Source organism: Tursiops truncatus, chromosome 4 (genome assembly GCF_011762595.2).
Source record: "Tursiops truncatus isolate mTurTru1 chromosome 4, mTurTru1.mat.Y, whole genome shotgun sequence".
In the NCBI taxonomy this organism is placed as follows: domain Eukaryota; kingdom Metazoa; phylum Chordata; class Mammalia; order Artiodactyla; family Delphinidae; genus Tursiops; species Tursiops truncatus.
In genome coordinates, this window is record NC_047037.1 from 33,192,023 (window position 1) to 33,213,651 (window position 21,629).

Here is a 21,629-nt window from a genome sequence, read left to right on the forward strand (position 1 = left end):
CTGGGCTCTCCCTGCCAAAGGATGATTAACTTAATGGTTTAAGGCAGCTGCTCTTTGAGATTACGGAGCCAAGGAGACCGAGTGTGTGCGGCCCGGCACAGCGTGCGTCTGGTGGAAACTCAGGAGGGTGTGCAAATCCATTCTCCCCTTCCTCCCGTGGCTGAGACAGCTTCCAGGTTCTGGAAAATGCACAGCCATTCAGACACAGAAGTACCTCCTTCTGAGGCCCTCCAGCTGTGTTTAGGTTAGGGATTCAGGTCTTGGCTGGGGGGCAAAAATTCACTGTAACAAGCAAGAAAGAAAAGAAACAGACCTCAGTGAATGGGCATTTGATATAGCCAGGCGCACACTCTCTCTTCTGGGGAGGCCCTGGTGCCCAGTGTTTCAGTCGTGGGCACCCCTGAGTGTGCAGCTGCAGAGGGGATTGGTGCTTTGCTGAAATGCAGCTTTGCTGAAATGCAGCATTAGGTGGTGTCTTGATGATTTCTGTGCCTCAGACAACAGAGGGAATTGTGCGAAGGTGCCATACAAACTGTAAATAGCTGTCCTGCCCACGGGACTTATTATTACAATTTCTTTGATCCTGGAAGCCAAAAAGGGAAAGCAGCTGGAGCAATTTCAACCGGGAGACCTAATGTCTTGCCTTGCTTCTCTTTCCAGCTTTCTTAAGGGTAAATAAGATTTCATTTGTTTATGTCGGCCTTAGCTATTCGGAAGCCCAGGTACTGAGGGAGGGTGTCTTCCAATGTGCCCATATTGGACACATCGTTCTGTCTGGATTAGCAGCTTACATGAGGACAGAGATTCAGCTTGGATATTTTGGTCTGCAATTCTGTGTGACAGGTGGACTGACAGAAGCTTGGGGGAAGAATTGAGAAATTAAGTCTGGGCTGCGTGTGTGTGGTTTTGGAGGCATGCGAGACTGCGCTAGGACACAGGTGGTGGTTTCAGTTTTAATCAGAAGGCCGGGGAGTCTTGGCTGGGTATGTGGCGGATTCATGAACTATATTTGGCTGGCCTGGGCCCTGAGAGGGCTGGGGAAGGACCCTTGAAGTATATTCTGAGGCTGCAAGTGTAGGCAACCACAGCCTAATTCATCCCCCACAGATTTAAACTGAAGCTCCATTTAAGCTGATCGAGAAGTGCTCTGACAACAGCAGTGAAGTGGATGTGTCTGTGCATTACCACCCACGAAGAGCACGTTAAAGACACCCAAATACTTGGTGATGCCTGTGGTTATGATACACACAGACCCCCTCTGTAGCAAGAACGTTGTTTTTGCCTCCAGTGGTGGCAATCTTGCCTGCCATGAGCACAACTCTTGCCCAAGAGGCACATTTATGTTGATAAACCCAAGGGCAGCTGACCCTTGAACAACAAGGAAGATGGCGTCACGCTCAGGGACCCTTCCAGAAGCCTTTAAGAATGGCCCCATGAGGAAAGGCCAGGCAGGTAAAGTGATATCCATCTCCATCCGACAGTGGATTGAACAAGGTGGGCAGACTGGAAGCCACACACGAAGCATTTATTTGGAGAGGGGCAAGGGAGGTTGCTCAAGCTACAGACTATTTGAATTCAGGCAGCAGGACACTCTCCACTTCCAGGAAGCTTTTCAGCTCAAGCTGAGCCAGCTGGGGAATCCAGCAGGGAATCCAGCTTGGGATGGGGGTGGGGAGGGTGAGGGAAGATGCGGGTTGTGGGGTGTGAGGGGGTGGGGACTCCTCAAGGAACTTTGCTGGTCACTCGGTGAGGAAGGTAGCATCTTCTTCATGAAAAGAGGGTGTTTCTCCATTAGCTGAAACAAACAAACAAAACCCAAAAAACACATTTGAGTGAGACAAGCAATGGATGATGAAAATTAGTAAAGAAATCACAACAGAATTATACGAAAGTCTCACGGAAAGAATTTGGCCTTTGGAACAAGACAGTTTGGCTTTCAAATCCCACCTCCATGGTAATTAGCTGTGTGACCTTGGGCAAATGATTGAAGCTCTCTGAGGTTTTGTTTCCTGGCTGTAAAGTGGGGATAATGATGTAGTTCTGGCAGGGTTTTGTGGAGAAATGACGATAACATAGAGCTTAAGACTGTGCTGGCACATAGCAGGCACTCACTGGATGGAGTCCTTATATTCTTGAAGTAAATTCAGTCTATCTTGTTACTTTTTGGATTTGTTTAATACGATTTTGTGTAGTCAGATATTCATAGGCATCTGAAAAAATTTGCTTTGTTACAAACATCTAGCTTTTATAATCAACAGAAATCAGTCTAATAAAAAGACAGCTGGAAAGGAGCTGGATGACATGTTTTTGTCTGAAAGAGCAAGGGTTAGGTTGCTTCCATGTGGCCCTCTTGCATTCTGAGAAAGGGATGGTACAGAGCACACTGGAGACCCAGGAGACCTAGGCTCTGGTCCAGCTCTGCCTCTTCCTCCTATTTTGATCACTGGCAAATCCTTTTCTGCTCTGGCCTTCTTATTCTCTCTGGAATCAGGAGGGGTTGTACTACGTAATTGATAAGTTGTCTCTTAGAGCTGCTATTCTACTATGTATTCTCTTCCTCATTCAATGTATGCCACAGAAGGGACCTTGGAGGGCAATATGACGATACAGAATTGTGATAAAGGCTTCAGTTTCCTTAAAAAGCTGGCAAGGAAGCTAAGCCCCAAGACTCATGCATATGCCACAGGAAACCTTACCCATTAAAAAAAGACTACATATGTATGTGTATACACATATATGTGTATACATATATGTATATATACCACATACACACATATATATACATAGACTTATACATGCCATTCCCAACCTGTTGCCTCTCTCCAGTATGGAGGCTGGAAAAGCTAAATAGTTGCTTTCCCAGCATCCCTTGCAGGTAGGTCTGGTCATGTGAGATAGAAGGGAAAGTCTGTTGGAGCCTCCCCGAAACATTTTTCCTTCACTGAAAAAAGGAGTGAGCCATGCAGGGAAAAGCCTTTCTGCTGTTTCCTCTTGCCTCCCCTTTTCTGGCCATGCATGATGTCTGGTTATGATGTCTGGAGCTGTGGTAGGCATTTGGCAATTGGGGGTGACAAAGATGAAGACAGGGATGGTGTATCAGAGGGATGAAATGAGCTTGGGACCTGACTGACATCACGGAGCAGCCTGGCCTACCTCATTTCTGGAACTCTTAGGTAAACATGGTTTATGCCCTTGCTGCTCAAAGTGTGGTCTGTGGACCAGCAGTATAGATGTCACCTGAGAGTTTTGTCAGAAATGCAGAGTTTCAGGCCCCACCTCAGACCTTCGGAAATAGAATCTGCATTTTAAAAAGGTGCCCAGGCTTGGCATGTTTTGAGTGCATATTAAAGTTTCAGGAGCATTAGTTTATAGCTACACTAATTAGGTTTTATTACAGGCAGCTGAAAGCGTTCCTAACTGCCACCATGTATGGTAGGAAGTATGCATGATCACATATAGGTATGTCTGTGGTGTGTGGCTGTATATCTGCATCTATGAATGCATACAAACATCCACACATATACGTATACATACATAAGTACATAATATATTTTTGTCTATATATTTGCATATATATGAATAGAAAAATCCTGGAAGGACACAGGCTGTGGGAGTGGGGCTGGGTGTTGGGAAGTTTGGGAGGTGATTTCTCCTTTGTACACTAATTACTTCTACAGTGTTTGAAAAAGTGTCTAGTTTAAACCCAAGAGTATCTACTCCTTTCCTAACAAAGCCGAGCAGACGCACCTGCTCTCCTCGCGGTCCAGCAGCGCATGGTAGGACGCCACGTCCCGCTGCATCTGGCACTTGTGTGCCAGCAGGTGCTCGCGGGCCTGCAGCTGCTGCTCCGCCTCTGTGCGCATCTCCCTGAGCTCCGCCTCCAGCCTGCTGACCACGGCGCCCAGGTTCTGCAGCTCGATGTCGTGCCAGTGCTTGGCATCGTGCAAGGTGTTCTCCAGGCCTCGTTTCTACAAGAGAGGGAATACGGTCCAGACCCAAGGCCGATGGGCAGGACCTTGGAAGAGGGAGATGGGCAGAGCAGTGGGAGGGGCTGGCATCGGCCTGGTCTTTCTGTTTCTCCCAGGACGATGACCTTGACAGGCTGACGTGGCTCAGTGGGGAAGTAATGAATCCTCCTGGGGAGGCCAGAGTCTTGCTTAGTCTGATTCACTGATCCTTCCAACAGGGGTGGAGGTGGGGAGGGAGAAGAGGAAGAAGGAGGGGGAGAGAGACAGGAACTGGAGAGCCGGATGAGAGAGAATGATGAGAGAAGAGGCAGATGAGTGTGAGAGAGAACAAGAGAGGACAAGTGAGAGAGAGAGAGAGAGAGAGAGAGAGATTCACACACACACACACACACACACACACACACACACACACACACACACACACACGAGGCAGTTTGCAGGTGGTTTTTCTTGGTGAACCACCACCCACCGTCCAGCTGGAACGCAGTCTCCTCCTGCATTCCTCCCAGATTCCCACAGTCAGAACGAATGTCTCTGGCCTCTACACACTCACTGTGGTTTTTTAGTGTTTTAGTAGCACATCTTGCTAGTTCCTCTGCCCCTTGCTGCCCATTCGCCCCCTCCTCTCCCTGAGCTGTGCTGTGCAGGTTGGTCTCACTCCACTCGCAGCTTGGTCATCTCTGTGGATGACTCCTGCGTTGATGCGCCCAGCACAGATCTCTGCCCCAAGCAGACTCGGTACTGAGGTTCTTACTGGAAATATATGCAGGCCATGGGCCCTATTCAAATCAAGGTGTCCAAAATGGAGCCGTCGGCTTCCTTTGGAACCTGCTGGCCCCTCCTCTCCTGTGCTCCCGCTGGTGAACCCACATGAGCTAGAAACCGGGGAAAGATATGGCCCTGATCCTGCTTCCCTCCCAAATTCAGTCATCACTGAGTCCTACCTCTTGTACATTCAGAAACATTTTCCCATACGTGCCCCCTCTTGTCCAGCCACCAATGCCCCAGATCGATTCTTATCACCTCTCACCTGGGGTAACCTCCATGGCCTCCTAGCTCATCTCCCTGCCTGTGGTTCCTCTCCCTCTGTATCCCCCCACAGCAGCCACAGTGTGCTGTCTAAAGTCCAAATCTGGGCTTGTATCTCCCCTTCTCCTCACCTGGCTGACTCCTATTCACCCCACGTCCAAGCTCAGGGGTTACATCTCCTAGGAAGACTTCCCTGATGCCCTCTTGCCTCTGCCACCACCAGGCTGGGTTAGGGTGTCCCTCCTCTGGGTTTCACAGCTACCCAAGCACATGCATGCCCTTGAACTTATCATAGCGGGCTGAGCTTCTTAGGGGCATGTCTGCTCTAGCAGATGCTGAGCTCTTTGAGAGCAGGAACCTAGTCTCTGTAACCCCAGCGACAGGACAGGGCCTGGCACAGAATAGGTGTGTGTGTGTGTGTTGCCCAAGTGACAGCACTTTTATTATGGTGCACTTATTGCCCTATCTGTCTCCCCACTAGACTGAAACTTTCTTCTCATCTTTCCATATACCAAGCCCTGCAAATTGTAGGGCTGACCAATAAAAAAATGGTATGCCCCTCTCTTTAACATCTTTTAGTAGTAGTAATTATGTAGTTCTATAATTTAGCATCTGGCTTTTTATTTTATATAACGCATAAGAAACAAATAAATACCTTTCTAAATTGGACTGAGTCAAGTCTTGATGAAACAAGTTTCTATACCCTTTTTGACCACTGTGGCTGAAATAGAAGACTCTTGGTCATGATGTCATCTTGAATCATGGCTGCTGTTAAGCAGAGGCCACCATATTATCTCATTTAAATCTTCCCAATTCCATAGGATATGAGGAAGTTGAGTCAGATTCCCATCCTAGGTATGTCTACAGGTGGCAAAATGTGATTAGTGGAAATAAATCTAGATCAGTGTCTGGTCTGGTTATTATTTTGCTGGTGAGATCTGAAAACCCCTCCATGGCAGTGAGGATGCAGAAATGGTCACCTGGACTTTGAGAATCATTCGTTCCAACCTCTCTGGGTTTTCTCCCTTTGTTTATCAGGGAACTACTTGGTTTGTGAGTGGTGGTTGTTGACATTGGACCTGTAACATCTGTGATTTGGAAAAACTTTTCATGGAATCAGGTTTGGATCACCTGTCTATAGTTTTTGCCCTGTGTACGTGGTGACTTTTCCATGTGGCTTGGGGTTTTTCGCTGAAGACTTAGGACCCACTGCCCAAGGTGGTTCATGGGAACACCTATCAGAGGTGCCACGTCTTTTCCATTAGACCCTTAGAGTCCAAGTCAAGCTTCTGCACCTATGTCCCTGACATCTTGACCTGGTTCTCACAGAGATGCCTGTGCTTGAGTCTCTATGATCAGCCATGCTGTGGGTCTCCTGCCCTGGCCCACTCACGACACAGCACCAGCAAGCAAACTGAGATCACAAAAGCATGCTTACTCTTGTCTCTAGAGATCTGAAGGGACTTCCTTAAATTGCTAAGCCCTCCGGAAAGTAAAATAGTGACCTTCTGTGATTTCTGGACTGAATTCCATTCCTGGTCTGAGTTGACTGAACACAGAGCTCAGGGGCCCTCAGACACCATTATTGATGCCTGGCTGCCGCTATAAACAGTGCCTTGTTGGCAAAGGAGCTGAAAATGTCACCAGCTCGGCTGTCTGAGGCTTACATAGCTTTGAGGGCCTGTGTGTGCACAGGTTGCTGTGACTGAGGGTAGCAGGATGGCTGGATGAACTCTGCCATGTTGGAAAGCCATACACGTGTGTGCTACCTGTTCTGGCTCATCTGTGTTCCTGACCTTGCCTGCAAGGCCCAGCGACCAGAACTCTTATCTACTAGAGCCACAGGGGACAGAGGCAGCCCATCCTGGGTTCCGAGCCCAGCCAGCACGTCACTGCTCCATCTTCTGGTTGGGGGGTGAGTTCTTGTCCTATTTGTTCCAATAGTCAGGACCACGGGGTTTAGGTGTGGTGATCAGATGCTGCCAACTTGGGGCTACTATACTAGAGGTTATAATAATAATTTTATAATGATAATTAATAACAGATACCACTTATTGACTCTGTGCCGGGCATGGTGCTAAGGGCTTGACCTGCATTATCTAGTTAATCATGCCAATGACTTTATGAGGAAAATTCTATGATGGTTCAGTGGTTGATCACATTTCCAAAGGCAGCTGCAACAATGATCTCCATCCCACCTGCACTTTCTCTCCGTGATTTTGCCACTGTCTCATCAAGAGGCAGATTCCTGTGGAATCTGGGCTGGTCTGTGACTGCTTTGACCAACAGAATGCTGCATAAATGATATTCGGGGACTTTCAAGCCCAGGTGTTAAAGAGGCCTGGTACTTTCTGTGCGCACCCTCTGAGGGAAGCCAGATGCCAGGTCCAACAATGTAAGACTGCCATGATACGAGGAAGTCAAAGCCAGGTATGTGCAGAGACCACGTGGAGAGAGAAAAAGAGATGCAGAGCTGAGGCATTGGGCATGTGAGCTGAAGCAGCCATTCTTGGACGTTCCAGCCCCAGCAGATGCCACATGGCATGGAGAAAAGCCATCTCTGCCGAGTGCTCCCTAAATTGCTGAATAAAGGAACAAATGATTTCCTGTTGTCCTAAGCCACTAACACAGCAGATGGATGTGATAACCAAAATAGATCCTCACTGTACAAGGGAGAAAACGGCATCTTCGGGAGGTCACACAGCTAGTGAGTAGAGGAGCCAGGATTCAAGACTCCAGGGTCTGAGTGCCCGTCCCGAACTCCACAGGACAGCCACCGTCTAGTGCATGATAGAGCCAGAGAGCTCTGCCTCTCTACTTATGACTCGTGTTAGTGGGCAAATCCCTGAACCACAGTTTTCTCTTCGGCAAAATGGGATGCAGTCACAGTCTACCCTACTTAATGTTTCCGTGAAGCTCTGATGAGAGATTGCAGGTAAGCATGCTCTTATTACTGTTTCTATCACTTTGAAGAAATTGTGTTTTGGGCACTGTACCAAGTGGTTTGGGGACATAAAACTAATTAGACATGGACCCTACCCTCCAGGAGTTAATGTGAGTTCAGTGCATGAGCTGATATAACCACATGAACCAGGGGCTTTGAGTGTGAGTGGGTGGCAGGTGGGAGGGATCACCCCAGCTCTGGAGTCAGGGTCTAGGCTTCACAGTGGGTGTGGCACTTTGGTGAGCTCCACCTCACCTGTGCCCAGGGTGTGGATGACAGGAGCAGGTAGAGGAGGCAGAGTCGGGGGAGGAGTCTCCTTCTAGACATGGGAGAACATATCCAAGGGCTCAAGTGTAGGAAAGCAAAGGATGAGTTCTGGGCATTAAAATGAAGCCCGAGTCGGGTGGTATTGGAAGGTCTGGCAAAGGAAGACTTTCTATTTTACCCACAGGCAATTCCAGGGGGTGGGGACACTGATAAAGCAGGAGAGAGGGGACAGTAGATAGAGGAATGGCCCAGATGGTGCAACAGGAGACAGGTGGAGTCTATCGAAGGGAGGAGAGGGTGGATAAAGCTTCAGAGATATTTTGAGGTGGGAAATGGAAGCCGGAGACCTCAAGTTGGAGGACATTCATCTTCTCTGCAGAACAGTGCTGGTGACAGCATCTGCCAAGGGGCAGAGGTAAGGGCGGGCTGGGGGCGTGTGTGGATGGAGACTGCTGGAGCATCCACTCTGGGGAACACAGGAAGTACCCCTGCTTTGTTCTGTCATTTGTGTACTGGTTTTCTTTTACCAATCAGGTGATGAGCGTTTAGAAGACAGGAAACATATAATTCTTGATGGCCTCTCCCAAGTCTAAGGGAGGGCTCAGCACGTAGTAGGCTCCCAATACATGTGTGTGCAATACGAGCTGGGTGATGTGCACCAGCTACTTAGGCTGCAATTTCTCCAGGCTTTGTTTTTGATGATGTGGCTTGAGGATACATCCCTCACCTTTTGCCTGGAACTTTCTATCACCAGAAGAGTGGCAATTTTGGCAGCCACAAGGACCTCTGGGGGAGAAATGGCAACCTCTTAACTGTGTCTAAAGCAACTGCATTCCCAACATTAGGATGTTTATCAAGGGTTATGGCAGGTGAATAAAACTGATTAGCATAAAATCCACATAACACTGAACAACGCAATCTCTTTCAGACAACTTTTTAGTTAAAGTAGCAGTGATTTAGGCTGTAGTTTCCTGATCTTTCTCACCTCAGATCCTTTCCTCACACCCCCTTGCACTGACCCAGATCCCATCAGAGGATGACTCGGAGAAAAGTGGAGCAATGAGACGTGTGTCCTGTTGTAGCAAGACTGAGCATCTTCCCTGAGCTGACTGGGCACCATGTGACCTTGTTGCCGAGGACAACGGACCAAGTGAACTGAAGACCTTTGAAGGAAGGGAACTGGGGGTGATGGGATGATCTTGGCAGTAGGCAGAGGAAAAATTGTTTCTGAGGGGAACCAACTAGAGCAAATACTTGAGCTAACTTGGTGGCAGGCTGTGGCTAAAGCAGGAGGTGGGGCTGGTGGTTTGTGATGGAGCTGTCATGGGTGGCAATACTGAGATGAGGTGTATGCGGGGGTGGTGGTGGAAGAATGGGTACCCAAATAGCCCAGGACTTGAGGCTGTTGGGAGAGAGGGGCTTCTTGGGCCTCAGTGACGTCCAGACTACCTCAGCTGCACAGGGATTATACAACCCAACCCCTTCGTGCACTCTGGTGTGTACGAACACCTGTGGTTTGATTCAGTACACATGGCCCCCTGGAGGCATCCAGGAGGAGCCGTGCTTGACCCTAACAGAACTTCAGTCCATCCCAGAGATCAGAAGGTGGATTACTGTATTATTAATAATCATTTTAACTAATAATAATAATTAATAATGCAAGAGATCCGTCCACAAACCACAGCGAGTCTGAAGAGCTAACTAGCTTACTAGTTTTGCTTGGGTTCCCCAGAAGCAGAGCCAGACACAGGGATCCTGGTACATGCCAATAATTAAGGAGTTCCTTTCAGGAAAAGGGGGAGAAGGAAAGCAGTTCAGGGCAATGTAAAGTGTTAAGCCAGGAGGTGGTCTTGGCTGGACTGTGGCTACAGCCTGATCCCTTGGAAAGCTCTGGAGTGTGGATTACAACACAGAGCAGAGTCCACTTTGAAGCAAGTGGACTGGGCTTTTAAACCCCACTGTCAGTCAGTCATTGGCCAATGGCTGAGGACCGGGGGGGCATGCCTACCATCCTAGGCCAGGTCTTCTTTTTGGCAGAGGGCAAGTCTCTGGGCATCTGTGGCGTCAGCAGCCAACAGTCATGGCAGCAGCCTGGTGAAGGGGATTTCACTGGGGCACTAACTGTGTCTACTACATTTGTCATTTGGTATCGGTTGATCCTTTGCAGGCCTCAGAACTCATGTGCTGTGAGATGGGAAACCCATATGACTACAGTTAGACAGTTGAGAGTAAAACTTCACGCAGGAAAGGCCAAGGCTCTTCCTGGTCCACTCACCAGGGCCCGTAAGGATTCCGTCTCAGCCTGCAGGCTCTGGATTTGGCAGGAAGTGTTGTGCACCTCCACCCTGAGGGCAGCAGCCAGCTTCTCTTCCTGGGTCTGGGCCCTGCGGGCCACCTCCGTCTGTTGCTGTGGAGAGGCAAGGGTGAGCAGGGGGAACCAGGGCCTGAACCCGTCCTTCCGTCTTACCTTCTCCAGTCACCACTCCGCAGCCTCTAACTCAGAGGAAACAGCCATTTGATTTGAAAGTCGCTCTTTTTCTATCGGCACCCACACCAGCTTGTATTCCAACATTTATTTAGTTTGAACATATAATGCATACAAATGGAATAAAACTCAAAAGATTTTCTAAAGGATATATAGTAGAAAGTCTCCTTTTCTTCCTGTGCCCTACTTACTTTGTTCTCCTGTTTCTAGTTTCTCATATCTCCTTCCAGAAATATTTCATATATTTATAATAAATGCGTATGAGCATCCCTCCTTGCTTTGGTACTTAACATATTTTTAGAAATTATTCTATAGCAGTATATATAGATCACTTAAATTTTTTTTAAGGGCTGCATGGTAATGCCTTGCTTGGAAGTACTATGATTATTTGGAAGTTCCCCACTGATGGACACTTAGCTTGTTTCCAGTCTTGGCCTATTATGAACAATGATGCAGTCCCTCATTTTCCATACATGGGAGGATCTCTGAGGGGTAAATTCCTGTAGTGGAACTGCTGAATCAAAAACGTAGGCATTTGTGGACTTCCCTGGGGGCTCAGTAGTTAAGAATCTGCCTGCAATGCAGGGGACACAGATTTGAGCCCTGGTCCAGGAAGATCCCACATGCCATGGAGCAACTAAGCCTGTGAGCCACAACTACTGAGCTTGTGTGCTGCAACTACTGAAGCCCACGAGCCTAGAGCCTGTGCTCCACAACAAGAGAAGCCACCGCAGTGAGAAGCCCACGCACCGCAATGAAGAGTAGCCCCTGCTCGCCGCAACTAGAGAAAGCCCGCGTGCAGCAACGAAGACCCAATACGGCCCCCTACCAAAAAAAGTAGGCATTTGTAATTTTGATAAACGTTGGGAATTTGTAACCCCTTCCAGTGCTCCAATTGCCCCACACCTTCCTCAAACAAGGAGTGAACAAATTTGACCTGATAGTCCCTGTTTCCCTGTAAAAACCCATCTGACCACACTGTGAATTTAGGGGGAAGGTCTGTGCTTTGAACCTTCTCCCCAGAGCAAGATGGACATATTCTGATTACTCCTCTTTGCTAGGGAAAAGGGAAAACATGAGAGCTCTCCCTCATTTATCTTCAGTGCAGTCTGATAAAATGTCTACAAGGCAGTAATGTAGGAGAAAATAAACTGCTTTCTCTCCTAAGTTACTGGCTTTCTGAATTTGCTATCTTTACCACATATGAATACTTATTTACAGAATTATGTGCAAATAGTCCAGCCTAACTCACTGGCTAAGAAATTCCAAGTCAAAAGGCTCACATCTCAGTAGTAGTTCTGCCAGTTCTTGCTGTTTGGGGGCTATAAAGAGCTCAACAAAAATGTCCATTAAAGGCTTGGGAGCAGCTGAAGGAGAACATAACCCGTGGACCCTGCTCTGACTGGTTGGCCCGTGGCTGTGTGTCTCTGGGCCATCATTCCGCCCGTAGATGACATTGAGTGGGGAACGATAATCATATGATGACTGCCTCCTGGGATCACCATGAGGCTCCCATCAGGTTATGCATGTGGAGGCTTTTGGAACCTTAAAATCATGCAAATATTGGCTATATATATTTTCTATGTGTAACAAGGAATGTAGTACCCAACAAATGAGTTTGTAGAAAGCCACTATGAGTTGAATACTACTAATGATAACTAATATATATTGAGCATTTTGTGCCACTTTGTTAACTGCTTTTTATTTTTTGGGGGGGCTGTGCTATGTGGCCTGTGGGATCTTAGCTCTCCAGTGGTGAAAGAGCAGAGTCATAACCACCAGACCACCAGGGAATTCCCTTAACTGCTTTAAGTCCATATATCATTTAATCTTTACAACCCTGTGGAGCAAGTGTCATTGTTATTTCCATTTCACATGAGGAAACTGAGGCACAGAGAGATTGAGCTATTTATTCAGGATCAAATGGCCCGGACTTCCCTGGTGGCGCAGTGGTTGAGAGTCTGCCTGCCGATGCAGGGGACACGGGTTCGAGCCTTGGTCCGGGAAGATCCCACATGCCGCGGAGCAACTAAGATGGAGCACCACAGTTTCTGAGCCTGGGCAGCTAGAACCCGTGCTCTGCAAAAAGAGAAGCCACCGCAATGAGAAGCCCACGTACCGCAATGAAGAGTAGCCCCTGCTCGCCGCAACTAGAGAAAGCCCGCGTGCAGCAATGAAGACCCAATATAGCCAAAAAGAAATAAATTTTAAAAAATAAAAAAAAAAGGAGCATAAGGCCCTGAGGGTCAGAGCTGCGATTCAAGCCCAGCAGCCAACCCCAGTGCTGTGCTCTTAACAACCAGTACTTAATGCTGCTGATTCCACCAATGCCTCAACTTAAGACCCTCCAAATTAGAGCTGTCTCCCTCAAAGAGAAGGTAGATCCCTCTAAAATACCCTCATGGTTCACCAAGTCCTGTGATCAGTAGCCCGGTTTTTCTTCCTCCCTCTGGGGCCGGGGCCTGGCCAGATGGGCTGTGTGGGAGAGGGGTACCCTGGCAGACAAATGGAGTCAGAGTGGCCAGGGGCAGCCGTGAGCTGAAGCTGGCTCCTAAAAGCTCACAAAAGCCAAGTGTTAAAGTTTCAGGAATTTTGTGATCTGGTGGTTATGTAGCCATCATTCAAAATTAGATTATATCAAGTTACAATCAAATAAGTTATATGAAAAAGGGTAATAAATACATCACTGGCTAATTATTTTGCATTTTATCATTATCTATGCTACTGAGGTAATTTACATCAATGGTACTTGCGTGGTAGAAATAACACATAATGCTGTGCTCCTGCACATCTCTTCCCAACTTTGTGTTCATTTACATCATGTTAGTAGTTTGAAATCAACCATGGTGAGAGTATTTACACCATGGAAACTGGCAAACACTACAAATCAGGGGTTGAATTATTGTTTTGTTGATTGTCCAGATTTAAGAAAGGGATGCAGAAAATGTTAATAATGCAGATTAAACTTAAAAGTGGGTCATGTCTGTAGCTATTGTACTGGGAATGGAACAAAAATTAGAGGGACTATTCTTCCAGTGTCTGAAAATTATCATGTGATTCACAAAGAAGTCACTCACAATGCTGATGAATGAACTCATCCAAATATTAACCAAAATTCATAGCAGAGCTATCCTCATTCATCATTGATGTGAGTGACTATTTGCTTAACCAGATATTAATAATCAAGCATTTTTCTGTAATCTGACTTTGTGACACTATTGTTGATGATAGAATTATAAAAATGGCTGGTGGATTTCGCAAGAAATAGCAAGTCACACTGAAGCTATAGATGCAAATGGAAGAGCAAAGTATTTTATCTTAAAGTGTGTTATTTCTAAAATTGCATAAAGAAAACATCAACAAAAACTTTCATGTTACCTTTTAGGTAGTGTTATGAATTTGACTGGCACATGAAAACATATGTTTACATTTCCTTGCAGAGAGCAGCTGGGAAACATCACCAGCACAGGATGGGTAAGAGCCAGGCATGAGGAGAAGTCCAGTCCCACGGAGGCATGTTTTAAAGCCTTGGTGGGCAGGTCTGGGGTAAAGCTGCTGGCCAAGGCCATAGCCCTGGCACTGAATGAACTGTCTCTCCTCTCGACCCAGATAATGTACTCGGTAGTTCAGTGGCACACACTGGTCTCTGGAGAGATGAATCCCCAGGTCTTAGTTTTATTGGCAAAATGCTGTACCCAAGTGTTTCCCAAATATTCTTGGACAACCAGCATGGTTTGTCATATATCTGCATACTAATTCAAACTGTTTTTATTTGAACCAATTCACTTTTTCTTTGTAAATAAATGTCTTTAAAATGTAAACTACAGTTAAGTTCTCAGATTTTAAAGTGTGTCAGCATCATCTGGGGGACCTTGTGAAAATGCAGATTCTGATTCAGGAGATCCTGAGTGGGCCCCAGGAATCTGCATTTAAAACTTCCACGTGATGCCTGGTTCATGGAAGCAAAGTTCTAGATTGCTACAGAAACTGATAAAACTGTATTATTTGCCATAGATAAAAGATAACTGAAAAAAAAATCAATAAAATTAAAGCAACCACTGTATTATATTCTAGCAAATGTTGCTTGCCAAGCTGCTGAGTCTCAAAGCTGGCTTTCTCTTTGTTGAAAGTCAAAATTAATAAGTATAAGAGAAGTGTTAATGATGCCCCAGCACCAAATGGAAAATTTCTTGCACCATTTTTAAATTAAGATGGAAAGAGAAAAAGAAATTAATTTGATCACTGTGGGTTTCAGTTTTGTTTTATATCACGTCCCAGACCTTCTCAAATCAGCTTGCCACAAATGATACTTGCCCTTCATCTGGGGACAGTTAACTGTTTTAACTCACCTAAAAGTATTACATGTTCTTCTCCAATGGCTTTTTAGATTTATGTTTTCTCGTTATTATAATAACTCCTGTTTCCATTTCAACCCAATGCCTACAGATTTCTCCTCACAGACCAAATAGGAGGTGTGTGGTTCTAGCTCCTGAGCATGGGAAGGGAGGATTGATCTGTCATTCAGTGCCATTGCTGGGATGTGTGCTGAGGTTCAGATATGTTGGTTCCCAGGCTTGCAAACCAACTTGAATTCTGGGCTCCACGACGCACGAGCTGAGCCACCCAGGTTTGCACTCCAGCTGTGTTTCTGGGGCAGGAAAGCATGTTGGCATTTTGAAATATGGTAAAAATTTTCAAATTAAAATTTAAAAATTGGCACAATGTTGCCCATGAAGGATGGATGTGACAGACAAAGAGCAGCAGGCTGTTGAGTAAGTCAGAATGAAGAATTGGAGGGTCTCCAAATGGAGGGGAAAAGAGGCATCTCCACACCCCACCCATTTGGCTGATTAGCGTTGCCATTCCCCAAAACACCCTTGGCGATTGGAAAAAATGGCCACTTTGTGGTGTGAGGGGAGAGTGAGAGTTTGCGGGGGGCAGAATGTGGAGAGCAACGATGCTGGTGTGTTCTTAGCAGAACACGTGTCCAGGCTGAGCCCTCAAGGGTGGACGTGTGCAGCCTGCCTTTCCCCGAGCAGTTGCTGTGTGGGTTCCAGCAAGTCACAAGCTCTCTGTTTTTTGCAGCTGGGGGACAGCTTTATGAGAGTATTGCTCTGCTGCAGAGCACAGCTAACGGCCTTGCTCTTAAACTTCTCAGATCTCACAGGATCACACGGACCTCATTATGGTCACTTTCATGGAGAAAGGGAAAGCAGTGGGCTCCTTGGGGAAAAAGGGGTTCCCGATCTTGCATGACAGAGGAAGCTTATCCACAGGGAAGGCACAGATTTGTGGTCTGGAAAGAAGTCTGGCCTAACCTTTTGGTCCCTCAAGACAAAGCCCTCCCAACCTCATACAAGACGTCACTTGTGCTCATCCTTAAAAAAGAGGATGAATCAAGGTCCGCCCACTCCATGAGGTCTGTCTGGGTCAGAGAAGCAGTTAAGAGTGTTGATTCTATAGTCAGAACATGTGGTTTGAATCCCAGCTCTGCCATGGTCTAACTGTGTGATTTACCTAACCTCTCTGTGCCTCAGTTTCCTCCTCTATAAAATGGATAAAATCACAATACTCATCTCGGGTTGGGAAGATGAAATGAGAACAGACCTGTCAAGTGCTCAGGACACTGTCGGGCGCTCTGTAAACCCTCAATAAATGCACTGCTGGCCCTGCTTTCCCAGCACAGCTCACTCTGCCTGGTGTGGTCTTTCTGTCCGTTGTCTCCCACCTGCACCCCAGCCAACCTCACACTAGACTGTGGCACCTTGTGCGCAGGAACAACTTCTTACTCACCCCTCAACACCCCCGTGCACCTAACATGGTTTTTACCCCTGGAACATGCCCAACGATGTTTCTTGGAAGTCTACAACGTGTTTCAGGTGCAGGCTTGGGACTGCGGAAGAGGAAGATCTACCAGGAATGGAATTAAACCTCCTTTTCATTAGGAGGATCGGCTGTCATTATTGTAATGATTATAAGGCACTTTCCAGTCACCCAGTGTCATATAAATGTTATTTAGCTGAGGATAGATTTTGATAGGCAGCACACACACACCTGAACTACCCCAGCCAGGTGTAGGATTCACTTGGGAGAAAGCTGGATACCATCCAGTCTTCACCAGAGACATGGGTCCTCCTTAGTGGGAATTAAAAAGAAGTGCATGTCTCACTCGGTGAGACATCAACACTGGCAGAAGAGCTGGCCTGGCTAGGCTGAGCCATGTCTCTCCTTAAACTTACATGAGAGCTGCTTGGCTGTTGAAGCGTATCTCTTTAGGGTGTAGGACCAATTCCCAGCCTCGGTTGAAGCTGCCAAAGGAAACACAGAGGAGCGTGTGGCTTGGCAGACTTGCTGCCCTATTGGTCGTGAGTGAGCACCCCCAGCCGATGAACGAGGCAGAAGGGGCTCAGCAAGGAGGGGTATTCTGAGGAGAAAAATATATTCTTCATCTGCAAGTAATTATTGGAGAAGTCTAAGTGACAGCATTTTTGTTCGGGTTCATGGAGATCATTCCATCCCTAAGAAGGCTCGCCTCTGCTCTGTCCCTGCCAGGAGACTAGGTGTTGGATACGAGCCACCTTACCTTAATTTCTCAGGGATTTGGGTTGTTTTATCTTTGCAGATCTCCTAGTTTCGAAGTAAGATCCCTACGCTTTTCCTGGGAAAGAGTTACTGTTAAGAAATATCTAAGACAGCTTTGAGATAGTCAGAATTAGTGGCTGCAGATGAGCAAGAATTGAAGCCAGGGACGTTGTGTCCACAGCACCAAGCCTGGGGCCTGCAGCTTGGTTTGCGGTTGACAAATGGAGTGTGAATGAGTGAGTGAAGATTCCTTGGTGGAAGGTATGAGGATGAGGATGCAATGGTGGATGGGTGTTGACCAGTCGTGGGGTTGAAAATGCAATATAGGAGATGAGGACCTGGGCTCCCCCCGCATGTGGCTGTGCTGGGTAGTGGGGTAAAGGACTGGCAGTGCCCCCTTGATGAGACAGTCTCTTTATTTTCCCTAGTCTGTTACCCTACCTTCCTGCCCCCAGCCACACCAGCTGGGGCAGACCACCGTAGCACACAGCTATACTAACACTTCCTTACGGGCTAACAATATGTTTTGAAAGCCAGCTGGAACTACCATAAATTAAGTAAAAAGACAAGTGACAGGGAGTTCCCTGGTGTCCCAGTGGTTAGGACTCTGAGCTTCCAATGCCAGGGCCTGGGTTCAATCCCTGGTCAGGGAATTAGGATCCTGCAAACCTCGTGCTGTGGCCAAAAAAAAAAAAAAGACAAGTGACAAACTGGGAAGATATTTGCAACTTATATCACGGAGAGAGGACTAATTTCTCTAATTTACAAAGAGCCACTACAAACCAGTAAAAAAGAATCCCAGACCTAATAAAAATGGGCAAAAGATATGATCTGATAGTACACACAAAAGCAAATATGGATGAAATTCAGCATGTAACAGGATGTTCCACCTTCCTCATAATATGACAAATGCAAGATAAAAGTATACTGAAAAACCATTTTTTACCTATAATATTGGCAAAGATCACAAAGTGATCACAAACTGTGAGAACTCACAGTATCAATGAAGATGCAGGGAATGGACACGCTCAAACATTTCTGATGAGAATATAAATTGTTATAACCTTTACAGAGGATAATTTGGCAATGTTTATCAAAATTACTGATGCACATAATTTTTGCCCCAGCAATTCCATGTCTATAAATTTATCCAGCGGATACATTTCTATATTGGGAAATGAGGGACATACAAAGTCAGTGACTAGTCTTATTTATAATAGCTTAAAGATTGGAAGCCACCATTCATCAGCAGGGCACAGGTTAAAGAAACCCTGGGATACCTGTTAGCTGGAACAAGGGTTGGCAACTTTTTCTGCAAAGGGCCAGATAGTAAATGTTTTAGGCTTAGCAGGCCATAGGGTCTCTGTTGCAACTATTCAACTCTGCTGGTGTAATGCAAATGCAGCCATAGACAATATGTAAATGATGGGCATGGCTATGTTCCAATAAACCTTTATTTGTGAAAAACAGGCAGCAGGTCAGACTTGGCTTGTGGGCCATAGTTTGCTGCCCCCTGTGGTACAATATTGTGCAGCTAAAAACAATATGTTCTGAATGCTACTAATTGTGTTAAAAGAGAAAATATATACATCGTTTCTTGTACCTGCATAAAATGTCTCTGAAAGGGCACGTGGGAAAAGGAAAACATTGACTGACCCTACAACAAAGACTGGGTGGCTGGGACATGGGTGGGATGACACTTTTCACTGTATATCATTTTGAATTTTGAACCAAGTGAAGGTATTAGATATTAAAATGCATAAATAAAAAAAGAAATAAAAGCAAGCTGGGGCCCTTTCGCAAAACTCGCTCTGTGACGTATTTTGAGGTTTAGAAATGCTAGGTGACTCATCTTCAGTGCTTGCTGTGAGCGCACCAGGAGGAATAAGCCAGTGCTTATTTCACAGAAGAGCCATTGAGATTATAGCAAACTCATCAGCACACAGGGACCCCTAGATTACAGATGCTCTCAGCGTTTTGCTATCTCAAAGGAACTCTCCCAATTGGCTATCATGGCAGGACCATACTAGGCTGTCTTGGAGCCTAGAGCAAGGGACAGTTGAGTGCCAGAAATCCATTTAATCTAATTTCATATATCCTAGAAAATACTGAATCTTCTTGGTAAAAGCAAGCAAAGAAAAGCCATAGACACAGCAGCCTGTATAAAATACTTGCCCTCACAGAGCAAGTTATTGTTTGTGAATACGGATGACATGGTGACATGTTACCCAAGTCTTCTAGTCTCTCATGGGTAGATCTAGACCTATGCTGTCCAGTATGGTAGCCACTAGCCACATGTAGATATTTATGTAAGAAGTCATAAACATTAAATAACATTAAGAATTCAGTTTCTCAGGTGTATCAGGCACATTTCAAGCACTCAGTAACCACACGTGGCTGAGCTGCCACACTGCACTCTGCACAGATTACAGGACAGCCTCATCACTGCAGAGATTTCCATTAGAGGGCACTGTCTGGTGCCTCCTGCAGCTCTAAGACTATCAATAACCGGAAACCTCGCAATTCATTTCCACCTCTTCACCTCTCTTCATTCTTAACCATCTCCACAATCTGTCATCCTGACTGTTTGAGGCATGATGGTTATAGCTCAGATAAAGTTTCTGACCACAAATACCTTAAACTGATCTGACGCAAGTGTGACCTACTGTCAGGGCAGGGAGCATGGAGCAATCTACTTGTTGTGGAGTTCCTGGCCCCGAGGGACTCATAGGAGCTGCCACCCACCCCCCTCCAGCTCACGCTGGTGATTGAATAAGCCTTTGGTTACTGTGCACGTCACCCAGCTGCAGTGAACAAGGGACAGAGATTTGGCTTCTGGGAATTGAGGGGAGGGCCTCCAATCCCATCAAGGGAAAACTGAAGTGGGGTAGGTCAACCTTTTGAACCCTAAGCAGCCTAATTCTGAAACTTTGGGAGCCCTTAGCCTTCAGGGTGGCCCCGTTTCCAGGAGGACCGCACACTGTAAGGAAAAGGTCAGTTGGAAGAAACATGGGATTATATGTATCGTGATGGACTGACATGGACATGAAAGACTATAACTGAATAATTTTTTTTTTTTTTTTTGCGGTACGCGGGCCTCTCACTGTTGTGGCCTCTCCCGTTGCGGAGCACAGGCTCCGGACGCGCAGGCTCAGCGGCCATGGCTCACGGGCCCAGCCACTCCGCGGGACGTGGTATCCTCCCAGACCAGGGCACAAACCCGCGTCCCCTGAATCGGCAGGCGGACTCTCAACCACTGCGCCACCAGGGAAGCCCTGCATAATATTTTTGAAAGTGTCTTTTTGGCTATCTGGAACTTCATTTTCCTGTTGATGATATGATGCTTGAAATGTTTGCATTTGTGAAAGAAAAACTTAGTACAAGCAGCCTGGCTGCAGGGAAACTAGAAGCTCCTGGCTCTCTCTCCTCCTTCCTTCCCTCCCTTTCTTCCTTCCTGGTAGCAGAAAACACATCTGTGAAATGGGAATAACAAGAGTTCCTGCTTTTGAGGCTGTTGTGAGAATTGAATGAGCAGAAAGGATGTCAGAGGTCTAGCCAGCACAAATGGCCTCACATGGTTATCAGTTTTATTTTTTAATTCTAGGTCTTGTAACAATGACTGACAGATGATTTCGATGTATCCGTAAGTTCCGCAAGTTTTAGGAAAGAAGGGCACTGAGAAATCTTAATCTAGCCAACGTCAGTGTACAGAATACTTGCACTCAGGACTCTCTCTTTTGTTTGTCGCTCTACAGAGTGGAATTGTCTCAGCACATGAATCCAGGAAACAGGTGAATAATAGTGACCCTTCAGTATTCCCCAAGGTGGTCTTTTTAAGGTCTGTCAGTTGCACACTGGGAAGTGTGTTCCATGGCTAGCCAGGAGGAAGTGTGGAGGCATGCTGTTGGAGGTTCTCGAAGTATCCCCAAATACCCTGAGTTGGGTAACCACATCAAACAGAAAAGGAAGGGCCAGACTTTAAAACACTCTGGAAATTCTCTGGACCACTGTGATCTCCCAGTCACTGAATCATGCAACCTGAGAAGCTCCAAAGACTGGACCACTGAGGTTCCCGACATCTATAACACCGTGGCTGGAGAGAACCTGGTGTTATAAGCTTTTACCGATTAAGGAATAAAAAGAGTTGGCAGGAAAGTGATAGCAGATGCTGATGGCATCCACCTTGACTCCTTGGGCCACTACATGTTAGTTCTCCCCAGCTTCCTTCTCTCTGTCAGATTCCGTACCTCTCCCTGGGAGCTCTCTCTGAAGTCTTTGAAAGGTCACTCCGCTAGCAGACGGCAGATGACTGAGGGGAGAGGGTATTACTACCCCAGCTTCCTCGCCTCTCTCC

The 21,629-nt window shown here is 46.6% G+C and overlaps 1 protein-coding gene across 1 annotated transcript in view; it reads right to left on the reverse strand.

The window, feature by feature from the left end:
• Positions 1-1,515: 1,515 nt before the first annotated feature.
• Positions 1,516-21,629, reverse strand: part of BFSP2 (beaded filament structural protein 2) — a 70,785-nt gene continuing 50,671 nt past the window's right edge. Inside the window, exons 5-7 of the mRNA XM_004321021.4 lie at positions 10,484-10,615; positions 3,748-3,968; positions 1,516-1,795 (exon numbers count right to left, since the gene is read on the reverse strand). Coding sequence (XP_004321069.1) covers positions 1,792-1,795; positions 3,748-3,968; positions 10,484-10,615 — 357 coding nt within the window. The 3' untranslated portion in view covers positions 1,516-1,791. The remainder of the gene's footprint in view (positions 1,796-3,747; positions 3,969-10,483; positions 10,616-21,629) is intronic.